The sequence below is a fragment of the Gobio gobio genome (assembly GCF_949357685.1).
Source record: "Gobio gobio genome assembly, chromosome: 21".
NCBI lineage: Eukaryota > Metazoa > Chordata > Actinopteri > Cypriniformes > Gobionidae > Gobio > Gobio gobio.
The window spans coordinates 31,716,930-31,732,585 of NC_137117.1; the positions used below are offsets into that span (position 1 = coordinate 31,716,930).

The 15,656-nt window shown below is 39.1% G+C and overlaps 2 protein-coding genes across 3 annotated transcripts in view; both read right to left on the reverse strand.

Moving 5' to 3' along the window:
* Nucleotides 1-15,656, reverse strand: part of tcea2 (transcription elongation factor A (SII), 2) — a 774,534-nt gene that overhangs the window by 478,574 nt on the left and 280,304 nt on the right. The window lies entirely within an intron of this gene.
* mtcl2 (microtubule crosslinking factor 2) overlaps nt 1-15,656 on the reverse strand; it is a 53,228-nt gene that overhangs the window by 29,200 nt on the left and 8,372 nt on the right. For both annotated transcript variants that reach the window (XM_079803571.1, XM_079803570.1), the window contains exon 3: nt 10,206-10,364. In XM_079803571.1, the coding sequence (XP_079659697.1) occupies nt 10,206-10,364 (159 nt within the window). The remainder of the gene's footprint in view (nt 1-10,205; nt 10,365-15,656) is intronic.

Below are 15,656 nucleotides of genomic sequence, written 5' to 3' on the forward strand. Positions count from 1 at the left end.
ATATGATGGACAAGTAACACACAACAGCACTATATTATGAGAGAGAGGTCTATAATACCCGGAGAAAGCTATTCATAAGCATTTCCATTCATCTCAATGGCAGTTGTTTGGCTGGAGCAAGATCTCCCTGGAAGCAGGCGATTTGAAATCGGCCATCTTTGTTCATGAGCGCTCAATTTTGCAGCCAGGCTGTTTTGAGTCATAGATGTATCATGACAAGGCTTTTGGCACCCCAATAACACATAGTCCAGAAGACTGGTAAACCTTATACTCTATTATAATGAGATATATATTTGTATGCTTAAATGTCAAAATACACATTTTGAAGGGTCATCAATGGAGAAAGATGATATAAGGGGACAGATGGTGTAGTTGTGGTATCTTTCAAGGGGCAAACAGGGCCATGGTAAGTAACAAACCCCTTGGGGAGATGACTTATATATTTAGTTTTTCTGTGGTTCACTAACTTATATCAAGCTCAAAAATAGATCATTGGTGCAGAGAAGTCATTGACCATTAGATACACATTGAGATGGGCTATAGAGTTGGTGATGGGTGTAGAAGATAATGCTCATAAGGAAATAGATCATGTTCTAGCAAGCTATTGAAAATCATTATTAGATTATTGTAATGGTCAAGCATTCAGATGGTCCTTATGGAGCAACAGTCACTAATCTAGAGTGCATCTGTTTCAATAAGCAACAGACATAAACCAGACTATTTGTCCAAGAGCTGGGTAATTAGATTGTGAGGCATTTAATGGCTTGTTGATCAATCCCTTCTCTATTGATGAAGATAATGGTGTGTAGTACATACATTTAAACACATTTCACCTCAACTGGTATTGAATGGATTTGTTGCCAAATACAAATGTAGAATAAATTCAGTATGATAGAATGATGGTTCATTAGTATGCATGCTGTATAAGGAGTTCTTGTGTTGTAAATGAAGGCATACAGTATGTGTAGGTGTGCACTAGCAAAGAACACTCTGAATCCCACAATGCACAATGCTTTTATCTTCATAATCTTTTAAAAACGTTTTAATCCATGTAATAATTTGGTTTTATTAAGCCAAAAAAGTATCATCTAATTGTACTTAATATTAATACATACAAATCAGCCTCACTTAATTAGGATGCCAGTGAAGTTCATTATAATGGTTGGATCAAATAGAAAATAAATAAAATTAATTAATTAATTTAATTTAACGTATTCAGATAAATTCTCAATCTAAGTAAATCTCACTTTTAGATTTGAAATTAAATCTGCATCAACATATTTTTTATATGATTTATATGTATAACTAGGCCTAGGTTAAAATGTTAATTCATAGGCTATATTTTTCCCCAACATTTTGAATTCCAGGAGCATTTTTGTCACTTTCACCCCCGGTTTCACAGACAAGGCTTAAGCTAGTCCCAGACTAAAATGTTTTAGCTGTTTTAACTGAATGCAACTTGCACTTGCATATCTTAAAATATGTCAATGCCATTGGTTTGTCTCAAGATGCACACCAGTAATGTTTTTTCTAAGGCACATTTATAAAAGCTACTTAAATGTCCTAATTGAACTACATCCTAATCCTGGCTTAATCTAAGCCCTGTGTGTGAAACCGAACCTCAGTGTTTTTTTTCCCCAAGCCCCTATTCATTTCTGAATGTACTCTGTGCAGTATGTGCACAGTAGTGCTTCTACGATAGTACTCTAAATAGAGCTGTAGTTTTGCTGGCCATATCCCCTCAGGTTATTGGTCTAGACAGATTACATCGATAAGGTGGGCAGGTCACTGGGCTGTAGTAATAAAACCATTTTGCTAAAGAGAAGTGCTGAAAGTGTAATTCTGATGTGATTAAGTGATCAATCTCAATCCCAGCTCACTTCTCGCGCTATTATATCTAAAACAGAAGATCCTAATACAATCACACTTCACACACTTCTCCAAAAGCAATTAAAGGAGCTTTGTCTGTAATGAACCCGTCACATTTTAAGATGAATTATAAATCTATATTTCAACCACAGCATTCTCAAATAAGAGTCTGCAGCTTCCAACAAGCCATAGTGAATAACCCTTTAACTGATCAGTGAGGTGTAGACAGTCAGACACAGATGAATATTGATAGTTAGTCTTATACAAAGGCAATGAAGCAAAGACTGTTATCCATGCTCTATATAAATCAATGCACCAGAGTGCATGCGCATGCTTTTATATAGCACTCAGTGTGTGTGTGTCATGAAAGTGCAAGATTGATGGTTGACCCAAATGAAGTTCACGGAACATGGAGTTCCTAAGATCCTGGATGTGAGGAGACAGGTCTTATATACGATCCGTCTCATACACAAAATCAAAGCAATAGCTTACTGATCTGATTAGGAAGAAAGCGGGAGATCTGAGATCTAACCAATTAGCTTCACCTAGGAGACCTGTGAATTCGATCAGAGGGCAGGAAGCACTAGTTGTGTTGTGTAATAATGATGTAAAGGCCTTGTATGTGTGTAAATCTGTTGAAAAGGATTAAGAACTCATCTTCTGCACAAACAAACACGTCTTTTTAACATTTCACACAATATAAACAATACAAATATTGTATTCTGCTCAAACGTGCAATGTTGTATACACATGCATCCAATATGATAACCTTGATGTGAATGATTTGATTCAGTAATATGGATTTCATTTTAGGATAATCAATTGAAATGCAAATACATTTTGTTTAACCTCACTCCTGGGAAACAGCAGTGAATGGGAGCTATACATAACACAACTGAAATAGCACTGTGGATCAATACAAGCTCTCTGTGAGAAAATCCCACACAATTTTTGGCGCAGTCGATTTCAGTTGACTCAAAATAGCAACGCACCAACAATGCACCTGAACACACCTCGTTTTCAAACCAGTACACCAATGGGCGCAAATGCATTTGCTATTTAAACAAGGTGCCGCAGGACATGAAAATGATAACTGCGTCGGGCTGATACTAGCAAAAAACACTTGCGTAGCACCTGGCGCTGCATTGCCTCGGGTGCATGATAGGGCCCGAAGTCTACATGTTCTGTGTGTTTGACTGTCTGTGTAAATGAGCGGCACAATTTTGTCTACTACACTTTCCTAAACATAGACACACACAGAAACTAGAAGGTACAACATGCCAAAAATTTCAGTTTACCTTAAAATTAGACAGAAATCTACTATTGTACAGTACAATGCACTTCTCAAAGTAATAATAACAATAATCATTTGTTTATTAAAACTATTTTTTTAAGGAATGTAACAATTTCACATAAAAATATGCTATCAAACAATAATAAATATAAAATAAAATTATTCAAACAAGTTAGTGTGTACTTGTGTAGAATATGTTTCAGGCCTACAAACAGACTGACACAGCAGGGAACAAGCATTGTCCATAAACCTGACAGATCTAATCTTGTCCGACATGCTAAACTTCTTTCAAACAGCTGATCTAAGCTGGTTTCCACGGTCACAATCTTAATACGTGACATGGTGCTCCCCTAATGCAGTTTGTGTGGAGATGTATCCAAGAGACAACACAATTAGACGGCCATTATAAGCAGAAATAGAACAGCCAGTTGCTTTACACAAGGTGTGTGCATGTGTGTTTTGTGTGTGTACATGGGTTTTGTAAATGACCTACATGCACTGCAGCATTGTCACTATCAAACCTAATAACCTCCAGCCTCAGTGCTCAAGAGCATTATAGTGTGTGTGTGTGTGTGTGTGTGTGTGTGTGTGTGTGTGTGTGTGTGTGTGTGTGTGTGTGTGTGTGTGTGTGTGTGTGTGTGTGTGTGTGTGTGTGTGTGTGTGTGTGTGTATCAAACTTAAGGGTCCAGACATCAATCAAACGCACATTTCCCTTTCTGCGCTTTCTTTGTCTGTTAGTTCTGCAAAGCGCTGAGCTCAATAAAAAAAAGAGCTTGCTGCAAACTCGCTCCCAACCAACATCCTCTTATTGTTTGTTTTGCCTGTGCCATTTCTTCAGTCGTGTAATTCTCAAGTGGAAGCAGTTGGAGTGCACAAGCTCTCTGTCTGAAGTGTACAAACATCCACACGCATACAGAGCTAATAGCTGTTGGTATGACATTTAAGGCTTGGTTTAAGACATAATGGCCTCTCGTTTCAAAGTGCACACCCGAATCCCACTACAGTGACAGAGATGTCAAATCAAGTAAGCACTGACATCCTAAACCCTTTTAGAAATCCCCCTTTTCCCCTGACCAACATGTTCCGCTGGGTCTGGTGATATGACATTTAAAAATAGCTCCTGTCCATTTAAACGGCTCAAAAGGAAAAAAGAGGAAGATATGATGAATGACAAACAACAACAGTCAGAGGTGTGTGTCATGCTGCCTTCACATGATAACGGAATTATTATAAATGCTAGTTTCCTAGTTAAAAAACTGCACATGAACGCCCTGTCAAGTCCAATTTGAATGGGATGAGCTCGTAATCACGACTTCAGAAGTGGGAAGTAGGACATTTCCGATAGCATGTGAAGGCGGCATTAGACCAGTCAATCCATTGAGTCCTGTGTGTGAAATATATCAGACACACATCTGCTCCTGCACTTAGTTTGCATAGAGCTGTAAAGCCAGAAAATATTAGAAATTTTGTTTTAGCTGGTTGTTTAGATGGTGCAGGTTGGGCCAGTGTGCATGAATGTGTGTGTTCATGTGTACTGAGTCTTGCGTGTCTAGTGTAGTATGTTTCATTTTTCATGCAGACTTTTACTAGAGCATGAAATCCCCTCTCGTTTCCTGAAGAGAGAACACGTATTTGTATCTGGATGTTTTTCAGATTAAACCATGGGTTGGCTGGACTTTCTGTAATGTAGGAACAGTAAAGGTAAAACAGTTAAATTGGTGTTCAGTAGCTCAGGGAGTCAGCCATGTTAAGGGCTGTCTCAATCGCAGAATCCTTCCAGGGCACTGAAATGTTCGCTCCCTAAAAAGTCCCACAACGCACCATAAAAACCAGGGAGCTTCGATGCTCCCTGTGTTCCCTTAACAGAAGTTCTAAAATGCGTCATCACGTGAGCCAACTGACTACACTTAATGACACACAATAAGTGTTTTTTTGTTTTTGTTTTAAATACAAACCATTATTTAATTATATTTCGACATAAACACTATATTGCCACAAGTTTTGGGATGTCTGCCTTTACATGCACATGAACTTTAATAACATCCCATTCTTAATCCGTAGGGTTTAATATGGAGTTGTCCCACACTTTGCAGCTATAACAGCTTCAACTCTTCTGGGAAGGCTTTCCACAAGGTTTAGGAGTGTGTTTATGGGAATTTTTGACCATTCTTCTAGAAGCGCATTTGTGAGGTCAGGCACTGATGTTGGACAAGAAGGCCTGGCTCGCAGTCTCCGCTCTAATTCATCCCACAGGTGTTCTATCGGGTTGAGGTCAGGACTCTGTGCAGACCAGTCAAGTTCCTCCACACCAAACTCGCTCATCCATGTCTTTATGGACCTTGCTTTGTGCACATGTTGGAACAGGAAGGGGCCATCCTCAAACTTAGCATGAAATTGTCTTTGGTATGCTGAAGCATTAAGAGTTCCTTTCACTGGAACTAAGGGGCCAAGCCCAACCCCTGAAAAACAACCCCACACTATAATCAAACTTTACATTTGGCACAATGCAGTCAGGCAAGTGCCGTTCTCCTGGCAACCAAACCTAGACTCTTCCACCAGATTGCCAGACAGAGAAGCGTGATTGGTCACTCCAGAGAACACGTCTCCACTGCTCTAGAGTCCAGTGGCGATGTGCTTTACACCACTGCATCCGACACTTTGCAGTGCACTTGGTGATGAAAAAAACAATGAAAAAATTAGTTTTAATAATCTGTTTTTGTCACTTATATTAATGCGACTATACTAAAGCACACAAAAAGTACTTTTATTTAAAGTTTATTATTTGAACTGTAGTGTGTTATTCGATTTAACATTTAAAGTTAATATATCTGAAATGTATTAAACTGCCACTTTATCATTACAAATGTGTAAGTATAAATATATTTCAGGGTCGCTTCTGAGAATAATACACTTATTGACAATTCTTTGGATTTGGCGAAAGGCTTTAGCTCTGCCATACTAGACAGTTTGACATACCTCCTTAACACATAAATCCCTCAGCCTAAACAACAACCAAATATTTCTTAGTATACAGTTTACCATAAATGATAGTCAGCACATTCGGCAGAACAATAGAAGCAATTATGAAAGTACATATAAAGATGCACTTAAGTCCCAAGTTCAGATAATTGCACTTAATATAAATTTAAACTAATGCACTCATTTATTTACAATTGCAATTAAGTGTCCGAAAACATTTCATTCAGTTTGCACTTTAGTATATTTTTATAAAGTATATTATTCCCATAGTAAGTACTCTTTTTTTAAGTACTCTTTTCACAAGGTACCTCTTGTTTTTTGAGATATCCAGGACACATGTGCATGTGTGTGCTTCTTACTTGCTTTTATTCTCTATTGTTTCCATCATGTTCCAAATCTAGTCAAAACCTCTAATGCCATGTGCTTTGATGCTGCTGTACAGGTCGGACCGTACAATAGAGCAAACACAGCTGCCAGACATGCTCAAGATATCACAAACCAGAAGCTTTTGTGCCTCCATTTAACTTGCCTTCTTTGTGTTATTTAGAGCAATGTAAATATTGGCTACTATGATAACTGACTATTGTAAATATTGTTATCTTCATTGATCTACAAAATGTTTGAGAACATTCACTTTATTTTGACTGTGTGTATTGTGAGTTCTGATTCATTGCATTGTATAATGGAGAGAAAAGGGCAGTTGGAAATACAACGTATAACAAGTCCTATAATGCATTATGGTGCATATACTGGGGTTATTGGGCCATTTATGTACCATAGTATACTTCAAAGTACATAAATTCCATTGTACAGGAATATAGTGATCATTCACATTCAGTATCATCAATGTACTACCGGCACATTACTTTTCTAATTACTTTTTTTTTTAAGTAAATGGGTTGAAATTTGTCTTGAAATGACAAGGCACATCTATCTGGAAACGGTTTATTATAAAAGCTCACAGCGTTGTGTTTACTGACCTATGACTGTTCTCATAACCGTTAAATACCCTGTGAGTCAGCGGGTCAGCATTTCATTACTCTGGTTCTGAAAGAACAGAATTACATGGCATGATGGCCACCTTCTGAATCCCACATCATCCCTCAAACTTTCAGGATGTTCTTGGAAATCTCTGAATATTTTGGAATGCTCAGAATTCCTCAAAATATTCCCATGCTTTTCCCTACACAGCAAGCAAGGGTTTTAAAGTTTAAATAGCCCTGACACATGACACAGTTCATCTCTAAGATAGTGTTCCTCATCTAGTGTTTGTTTCCATCAGAGCGGCTCCAGTGACCCTGCACTTCCTTCCTTTCTCAGGGTTTCCCCCTCAGAGCAAAACAAAGATACAAGTTTCCTGAAAAATATAAATAAAGATTCAGTCCTCCTCATAGGACTATTTCCTCTAGCACAGTCTCAAAAGGGTGAAGAGCTCTGAATTAACAAACAAGCTCCCATTTATACATACTGTATGTGAGACACACTGGACTCTGAATAATAAATTAACACATGTGGGTATGAATACATATTTGGAGAGAAAAAACTTTTCTCTTTTCCAAACCTCTTTTTCCTTTACTGAAGCCTATTAAACACCTGTAAAACAGCCTCTATAAAACAGCCCCTCCACATAGAGGCCACCATCAGAAGGCCATAAACACACAAACACACCCTCTTACACTCCCAACAGCAGAAGACATGTGAACCTAATCACCCCTGAGACTTCACGGCAGCTGCTGTACCGATCGATACTCGTTCTGTGTTAAATGAAGTGTTGAGAGAGAGTTTGAGAAAGAGGGATGGAGAGCATGAAAGAAGAACGAAAAGGAATGTAGGAAAGGAAAAAGAGGATTTTTTGGGGGTGGGGTTTTATCAAGGTTAAAAAGCCCTAAATCAGCAAGCCTTCATTTTGAGCGTTTGTTTTTGTGTCTGGAAGGAGGTCTTTGATGACATCAGCGTGGCCCGCTTGAAAACTTGCCGTCCACACGCAAAAGGCCCAAAAGTCACTTCAATAACAAAATGATTAGTGATTATGGCTGAAATAGAAATTAGACTTTTTTTTTCTGTCCATTCATCCTTGAATTTTATGGTATTTCACCATTGTCATTCGTTTGGATTAATAACTGAATGTCTTAGCACGTTCAAGATCAGACATAGCTTTAAATTTACAGTAAACAAAAGAAACTTGAAATACAGTACCTACTTCAGTCTACTTCTACTTGAACCATAGCAAATTCTACTTTTTACCTTAAATGTGCTAAGTAGCCTGTCCACAACAGAAAATGTAACACAAAACCTAACAAATAGCAAAATCAGTTGAGTTGATCAATGTTTGGAGCACAAGAGCAGATGAAATATGTCCAAAGAAGTAAAAGTGTACTGTACAGTCAATTGTTATCAGGACCTTGATGCAATTATAAAGGAGACTAGCACATCTTTGTGGGAAATCGGTCCATTATACAGCTTAGCCGTCATTAAACAAAATTATTTCACAATTGACCAATCAGAATCAAGTATTCCAGAGCGCTGTCCAGTCAATCTTAATAAATCTCTTTCATCCTAGTGCTGTTAACTGAGGGTATGTCAGTGTGAGATATCGTGTTCAGCCAGATCATCAGATCATCTTCTTCTCCATCGTTTTTTCCTATTCTTTGAGTGATCTGTTGTCTGAAAGGCTTGGCTAGCTCTTTTCTTGAAGTTCAGTTAAGTATGAACTCTCGCTGTGTACCATAAGTGCCCGGCCCGCTAGCCAAGAATTCAGGCCTCCTCAACAGAGAGTGGCACGCATCCTGCCCTGGGCTTTCAGCCAATAAGAACGCAGAACGGATCTGTGGGCCGACCCATAGTGGTGCAGCCGAGCAAATCAGAGCACTGGCACTGACTATCACAGCGGTACACAACACCCCATAAAATGATTCTCAAAGAAAAGAGTGAACTGACCAATAATGACCGTTGCTTCAAAACAATAATGCTTTCATTACTTTCCATCATGCAGCAGACATAACTAATAGAGCACAGACCAACCATTGAGCCCATGTAGGCCATCCATCCAACCATCTATTACTCAGAAGACAAAAGAAACATTTATTACCCAAAGAATGCAGGCCAAAATTGAGAATTAACCAAACACAAGAAGCATGCTTTATGTTCCTCCTCGTTAAACTGTCAGTAGAGAAAATCTAATGCTAAATTCATGTGCTCCCCTTCCACCCTCAATCCCACCCACCCGAGCTGACATTTACACAGAGAAAGTCAACAGATCAGTACAAGTGAAGGGCTCTCAGCTCCTGTCGTAACACACCCAGAGCTTTGACTACAGCGGAGTGCTGCGCCTCAAGTTAAACGAAAGTGTCAACATTAAGAGTTCTGCCCCAAGCCAAATCAAGTACAACATAAACACTTTTCCTCTCAAAAAGCTTCCCATGAGCTCCTAATGAAGCCTTTTCTGAGAATCTGAAACTAATTAATGATCCCATTTTTCCCCAATTACTAGCAACTTCCTACAGAACTCTTACTGAAGTTAAAACGGCCAAAAACGGATCGTTTTCTAGCCATCTGTTGCCACACAAATGTGACTTGTGATCTAACATTACTTTGCAGAAAAATGGTTTATTGTGGTTATTATAATTAGTTGTTCTAAGGCATGCAGCGTTGTTTTTATGATGAATGAAACCTCAAATCCTGCGGTTTATTGACATTTCTATGTCATCCAACTTACGGATTTTGCCTGCTGCCCATGAAACAAGCATGAACACACACACATTAAAGGAGTCATAACTTGCGACCAGAATATTTTAGAGATTTAGAAATGGGACCCACCCAGAATACCCTAGCAACCTCAATGCCCAATACGACACAGCAACTCTAACAACCACTCAGATTAACTTTAGCAACCACAAAGCAATGCCCCGACAACCACCAAAACAAGCCATTCCAAGGAACAAGGTTCCATATTGCATTACAACACTTTTTGCATTTTCCACAGATTTGCGATGTGTCATACTTGCATAGCTACAGTTCATGTTCAACACCCTGAACGTTTCTAGAATGATCGGTTGCCTCTCACCTCTCTGGCTTTCTCCATCTCAGCTTGCAGGACCTGCTTGGCCACCTCCAGATCCTGTAGTTTCACCCTCAGCTCCTCGTTCTCCTGCTCCAGACGAGATCTCTTCTTCTCCACAGTGTCCAGCTCATTGTGTAGACGGATGGACACGTCCTTCGCCACCTAAAACAATGACAACAGTTTTTAAATATGGTGTGATGAAATTGAGATGAAAATTTAAATTATTCTTCAAAAAGGGTACTTTATGAACTGCCTACGGAAACAGTAAAAATGGTGAATGCTTTATTTAAATGAATGCTAATATTTAAATATTATAAATATGAATATAAATATACATTTGATTCAATGCAGAAAAACAGAAAAATAGGTGTACTGCTACAATACCTCCCCATAGCCAGTGAAAAGTACTGAAGATGGCTGATTCATACAATTATGATTTATGTCTTCCTGAAGGTGGTGGAAAGCTCATTAAAAGAGGTTGATAGTAAAGCTGTGCTAATTTTCAAGGAGGCAGTTAGTTATCTGTGTTGGGCAAACAAAGACCCATCTATACCACATACACACATACATCATTTTAGCAAAACACCATTTTAGCAACACAAGCCCATTTTTCACTTCTGACAATGTTTGTATGTTTCTATAGAACACATATAAAGGAAGGATGTAGGTACGTGTGCGAGGAATGAAGAAAAGAGAGGGTAGCAGTCAGTGAAAGGGGTAAATGGGGACTATGAGGGGTAGGAGGAAGAACACAGTCCCTGTTTGTGAGTTGTGCTTCGTGAGAGAGGGTTGTGCTCTCTGTGTGTGTGCCTGAACCACAGCCAGGGTGCAGCTGGGTACCCACAATGCTCCTCTGTACCAACACCATGCTCTAATTCATATCAGATCCCTCCATCTCTCATTCTTTCCATTTCTTTATCTCACCAACAGCCTCTCTGCCTTGTTCCATCAATCTTTCCTTCATTTCATTCCTGTGGAGTAACTAAATGTAGCTAGCTAGTTGTTTTAAATTTAATGCAGCTTTTTCAGTACAAGCTTCTTCTTTTTTTCAACATGTTGTGCTGTAGTGTGAGAAAATTGTACAATGCTGTTTTGTTGCATTATATTGAAAATGCAATATTAATCTTTTGGTTTTACTTTAACAATTCTACAAAGTTCACTGCATATGCTCAGATGTTATTTCACCATGTGTGTGTGTGTGTAGTACTTTATATATACCTATCAGAATAACTTAAATCTGTTATTATTGTGGTATAACGACATTTTTAAATCTCAATACAGTTTTTGATTGCAAGTTATATCAAAGATGCATACAGTTATTGCCACATGTCCTCCAACCAATACGCCTATATAGGTCGTTTGTCACTTCCCTGAAATACGACCCATAGGAGCGTTTACTAAAGTTGTGCCCCTATCGACAACAGGACACTTTCATTTTAATGCTTTGTTTCCTTGTATTTGCGTCATATTTCAGGTTTTGCGTAGCTCAATTTATAGAGCATTGCAAAATACAACATCATGTGATCATGCAATCGTGGGTTCAATCCCAGGGAACGCATGTGCTCATAAAGTGTATATCCATTATAAATCACTAGGTAGGTTTAGGGGTGGGTGGATGTAGTTGTTAATAAAATAATATTTTTGCTAAATGGAAATATGATAAATGGTGGTACAATGTCCATTGTCCACACATTGCATTTAAATGAACACGCATTTTGATTGGTAACGACAGTCATACGTCATTTCATGACGACAGAAGTAACACAACACTGTCATTATTTTTACGCCAGCTAGAGGGCGCATGACTTTAAAACGTAAATAAAGGTCGTAATAAGGTGCTTGAAAAACGACCTATAGAGTCGGGTTATTGACGGTAAAATATACAGTTATCAAAACACCATCTTTTAATGCCTGAAACATTTCAATTTTTAAATATACTGGAACTACAAGAACAGCCAAGCAAGAAATAAATCTATGTGACGATTCATGACAGAATAGAGTATGTTTCTAAACCCTAGGCCCAGTGTTTTATGGTAATTGGATGTCTGTATTGTCATACAAATGCTTTAATTATCAGAGCTCCAAAAGTGTCTGTTGGTCCCAGATTATTTGCATTCACTCCTCCCTCCATTCTGTCTGGACGCCACACACCTGCTTTTGACTGACAATGTCACGGCCTGTTGTTGTTTTTACATGGAAAAAAAGATGGACACCTATAGATCAACAGAGAAAGGGGTAGTGAAGCACAGCAATGTCGTGTGTGTGTGTGTGTGTGTTAGGTGCCTTGTTGTCCGCCCCTCTCCCCACAGCCCCTCTCCTGAACATCAATCTGCCATATCTGCTGCACCACTTGGCCAAACACTGAAATCAAAGGAGTGTAATGACCCATCAAAGAATATTTGCATACACCCATGACTGTTGTATGGCTATGTGGAATTTGTTTGTCTTTGGGTTTGATTATGTGTGTGTGTGTGTGTGTGTGTGTGTGTGTGTGTGTGTGTGTGTGTGTGTGTGTGTGTGTGTGTGTGTGTGTGTGTGTGTGTGTGTGTGTGTGTGTGTGTGTGTGTTGCTCCTCTCTGATCCTGCTTTTCAGGATTGTTCTGCCTCTCTGCTGTGAAAACGGTCGTTTTAAATGACTTCGCTCCAGATCTGTATCTGATTGCATCTGCGGGACAGATGCCTGGGCACATTCACACTGTAACCTCAACCTTACCCTGCTTAGAAGAAAAAAAAAACAAGCTGCCCTTCTGTTAACCTCTATAAGCACACATGCAGTTCATATGAGCCATATGAAGACAGTCCAAGGGCACCAAATACTGTCGTGTTGAAAGAAACCCATTAACACAGTTGCTACTACATTTTTAAATGGGACGACTTTATTATCTGCCAGTCCATTTCTGCTTCCACCCATATGTCACCCTCAAGTTAATTTGACCAATTCTGCCTTTGCAACTCAAAAGCGAGAAGTAGAGTCAGCATAAAATGCCATTTGCAAGTCATTTTACCTACATAATGTGATGCATTTCTGAAGTGTGAAACAGGATATTCAATGAGATAAAATGTAGGGCGTGTAAATGGAGACTCAGTCTCCTGCTTCTCAGTTTTTATTCTAGAAAAAAAGAGACCCAAGTTATCTCAAATGTGCCTCCTCTAGTCTAGAGTTTCCTTTCAGCTTAGGATCTGGGCTTTAAGTGGGGCTTTGTCTTGCTCCATGGCTGTTTGAGTTGACTTTGACGTGTGAATGCAGCACATGGATGATTATGCATGTGCACTCCTCACATAGATGATAATGAAGGGAGAAGGCAGGCAGTGAGGTTTCAGAGTCAGTTTTCCCGGAATCCCTAGAGTGGTTTGACCGAGAGGGGACCAATCCGGCTACACAATAAGATATTCATTAGTATGTGCCACTTTCTCTCTTCTTATCTCCAGCATGCTGCTGCTAAACTGATATCTAAACAGGCGAAGGCCAAACTGACCGAACAGTATTTTCTTTGCTTATCAGCATCTGTCACCCTCACTTCCTCTTTATTATTCTCATTGTGCCCAGGGGGTCATTTTATTGCTCAGAGGTTGCTATTTTACAGCTCAGGACACAGCATGTCTCATTAAGCTCAAAGTATATTTCAATTTTTGCACATACGCTAAGACAGGGTTCCTTAAACTCGGTCCTGGAGGGCCACTGTCCTGCAGAGTTTAGCTCCAACCCTGATCAAACACACCTGAGCAAGCTAATCATGTAATAATGTATTCGGGATCACTAGAAAATCACAGGTAGGTGAGTTTGATCAGGGTTGGAGCTAAACTCTGCAGGACAGTGGCCCTCCAGGACCGAGTTTGAGGAACCCTCCGTTAGGATATACAGTGCATGTGGCATAAATTTCATCATCAGAATACAAACATAACTTGATGATATTTAGACATTTTGCTCTACAATGTAAATCACACACACCCATATCAAAAATGAAACTTATTTGTAATAAGTAACTAGATAAGAATGTTTGGGATGTGAGTATGTGCAGTTTAAAATGTCCAATTATAATGTGACTTATAAATTGGAAAAACGTCATCATAAAAACCCATAGGAAGATCTCAAACCACTAGTGAATACCCAGCAAGCAATAGCCACCATTTCACAGTTAACGGTTAACTATAGACAGGATATAGTCCGTCTATGAGTAACCCACTTCTAGCCAAAATAACCTTGAATTTGGTTACATGTCGTTTTTGCTAAAATAACTTGCGAGACGTATTATATTCCATCATGTGAGCAAAGTCAACAGTGATTACAAGGTGTTTGGTTTCATTTCTTTGACATGTTCATGTTCTTGATGACTAGTCTATTCTTGACAGACCAAATTTTGCCTTGCTTTAGCTTAGACGTCAGGGCTCTGTTTGGACAGCCATTAGACGTCTTTTAAACACAAATTGCTTGCTGGGTAAGGGTGTGGCTCGTTTGTTTGTTTGGTATGGACCAAAAAAAAAAAGAAGTGGTCCTTGTCCGCTTAGCGCTGACATTGGCATTTTAAAGGGATGGTTCACCCAAAAATGAAAATTCTGTCATCATTTGCTCACCCTCAAGTTGTTTCAAACCTGTATGAGTTACTTTGTTCTGCTGAACACAAAAGATGATATTTTGAAGAATGCTTGTAACCAAGCAGATAGAGCAACCATTGACTACCATAGTAGGGTAAAAAATACTATGTATTTAATACAAAATATCATCTTTTGTGTTCAGCACAACCTGATTGGTCGGATTTTATTATATATATTTTGTGACGGAACTTATCGCACATCCAAAACAGTGCTGTGTTCTGGGCTAAATGTGCATATGTGCGTAGCCTACATATGATGGTATTTTGACCAGCTGAGAACTCATGAAGAGCTTATAAAATGTGTAAAGGACTCAAAACAGCAGCAGGTATCCTTCCATCACACACACACACACACACACATATGGAGATCTACTGCGAGGAGACGCCGTTCTGATCCCTGTTCCGAACTGTGATGGGCAACATCACAGCTATGACGAGATAAAACAGGTTTGCTTGAGCCTTCTGTCCTTTTTAGGGTCTCATTTTGTGACATCATGTCCCGTTTTTGGTTCATTTGCATTTCATATTTCATTAGAACCACACCGGAGTTCGTTTGGAAGTGGTTTGAGACTCATTTTTTCCCCGCGGTCTACGTCCGCTTGTTTTGTGCTCACCAGGGTTCGGATGGCAGTGTTGACACTTATTCAAAGGAACCGCACTACTAGAATAAAACATGAAAATATCTTGAGCTTGGGTTAACCCTTATCTCAGACATTTAACCAAAAATCCATTGACTTCAGGACGATCTTGTTTCCAGGTTTTGGCCAACAAAAATACGTCATCCCTGCACCACTCTATTAGTTGATCGACAGGGTTGCATCACTAGCCCAGCCTGTTATTTTACAGTCAGAAAAAAAGAAAC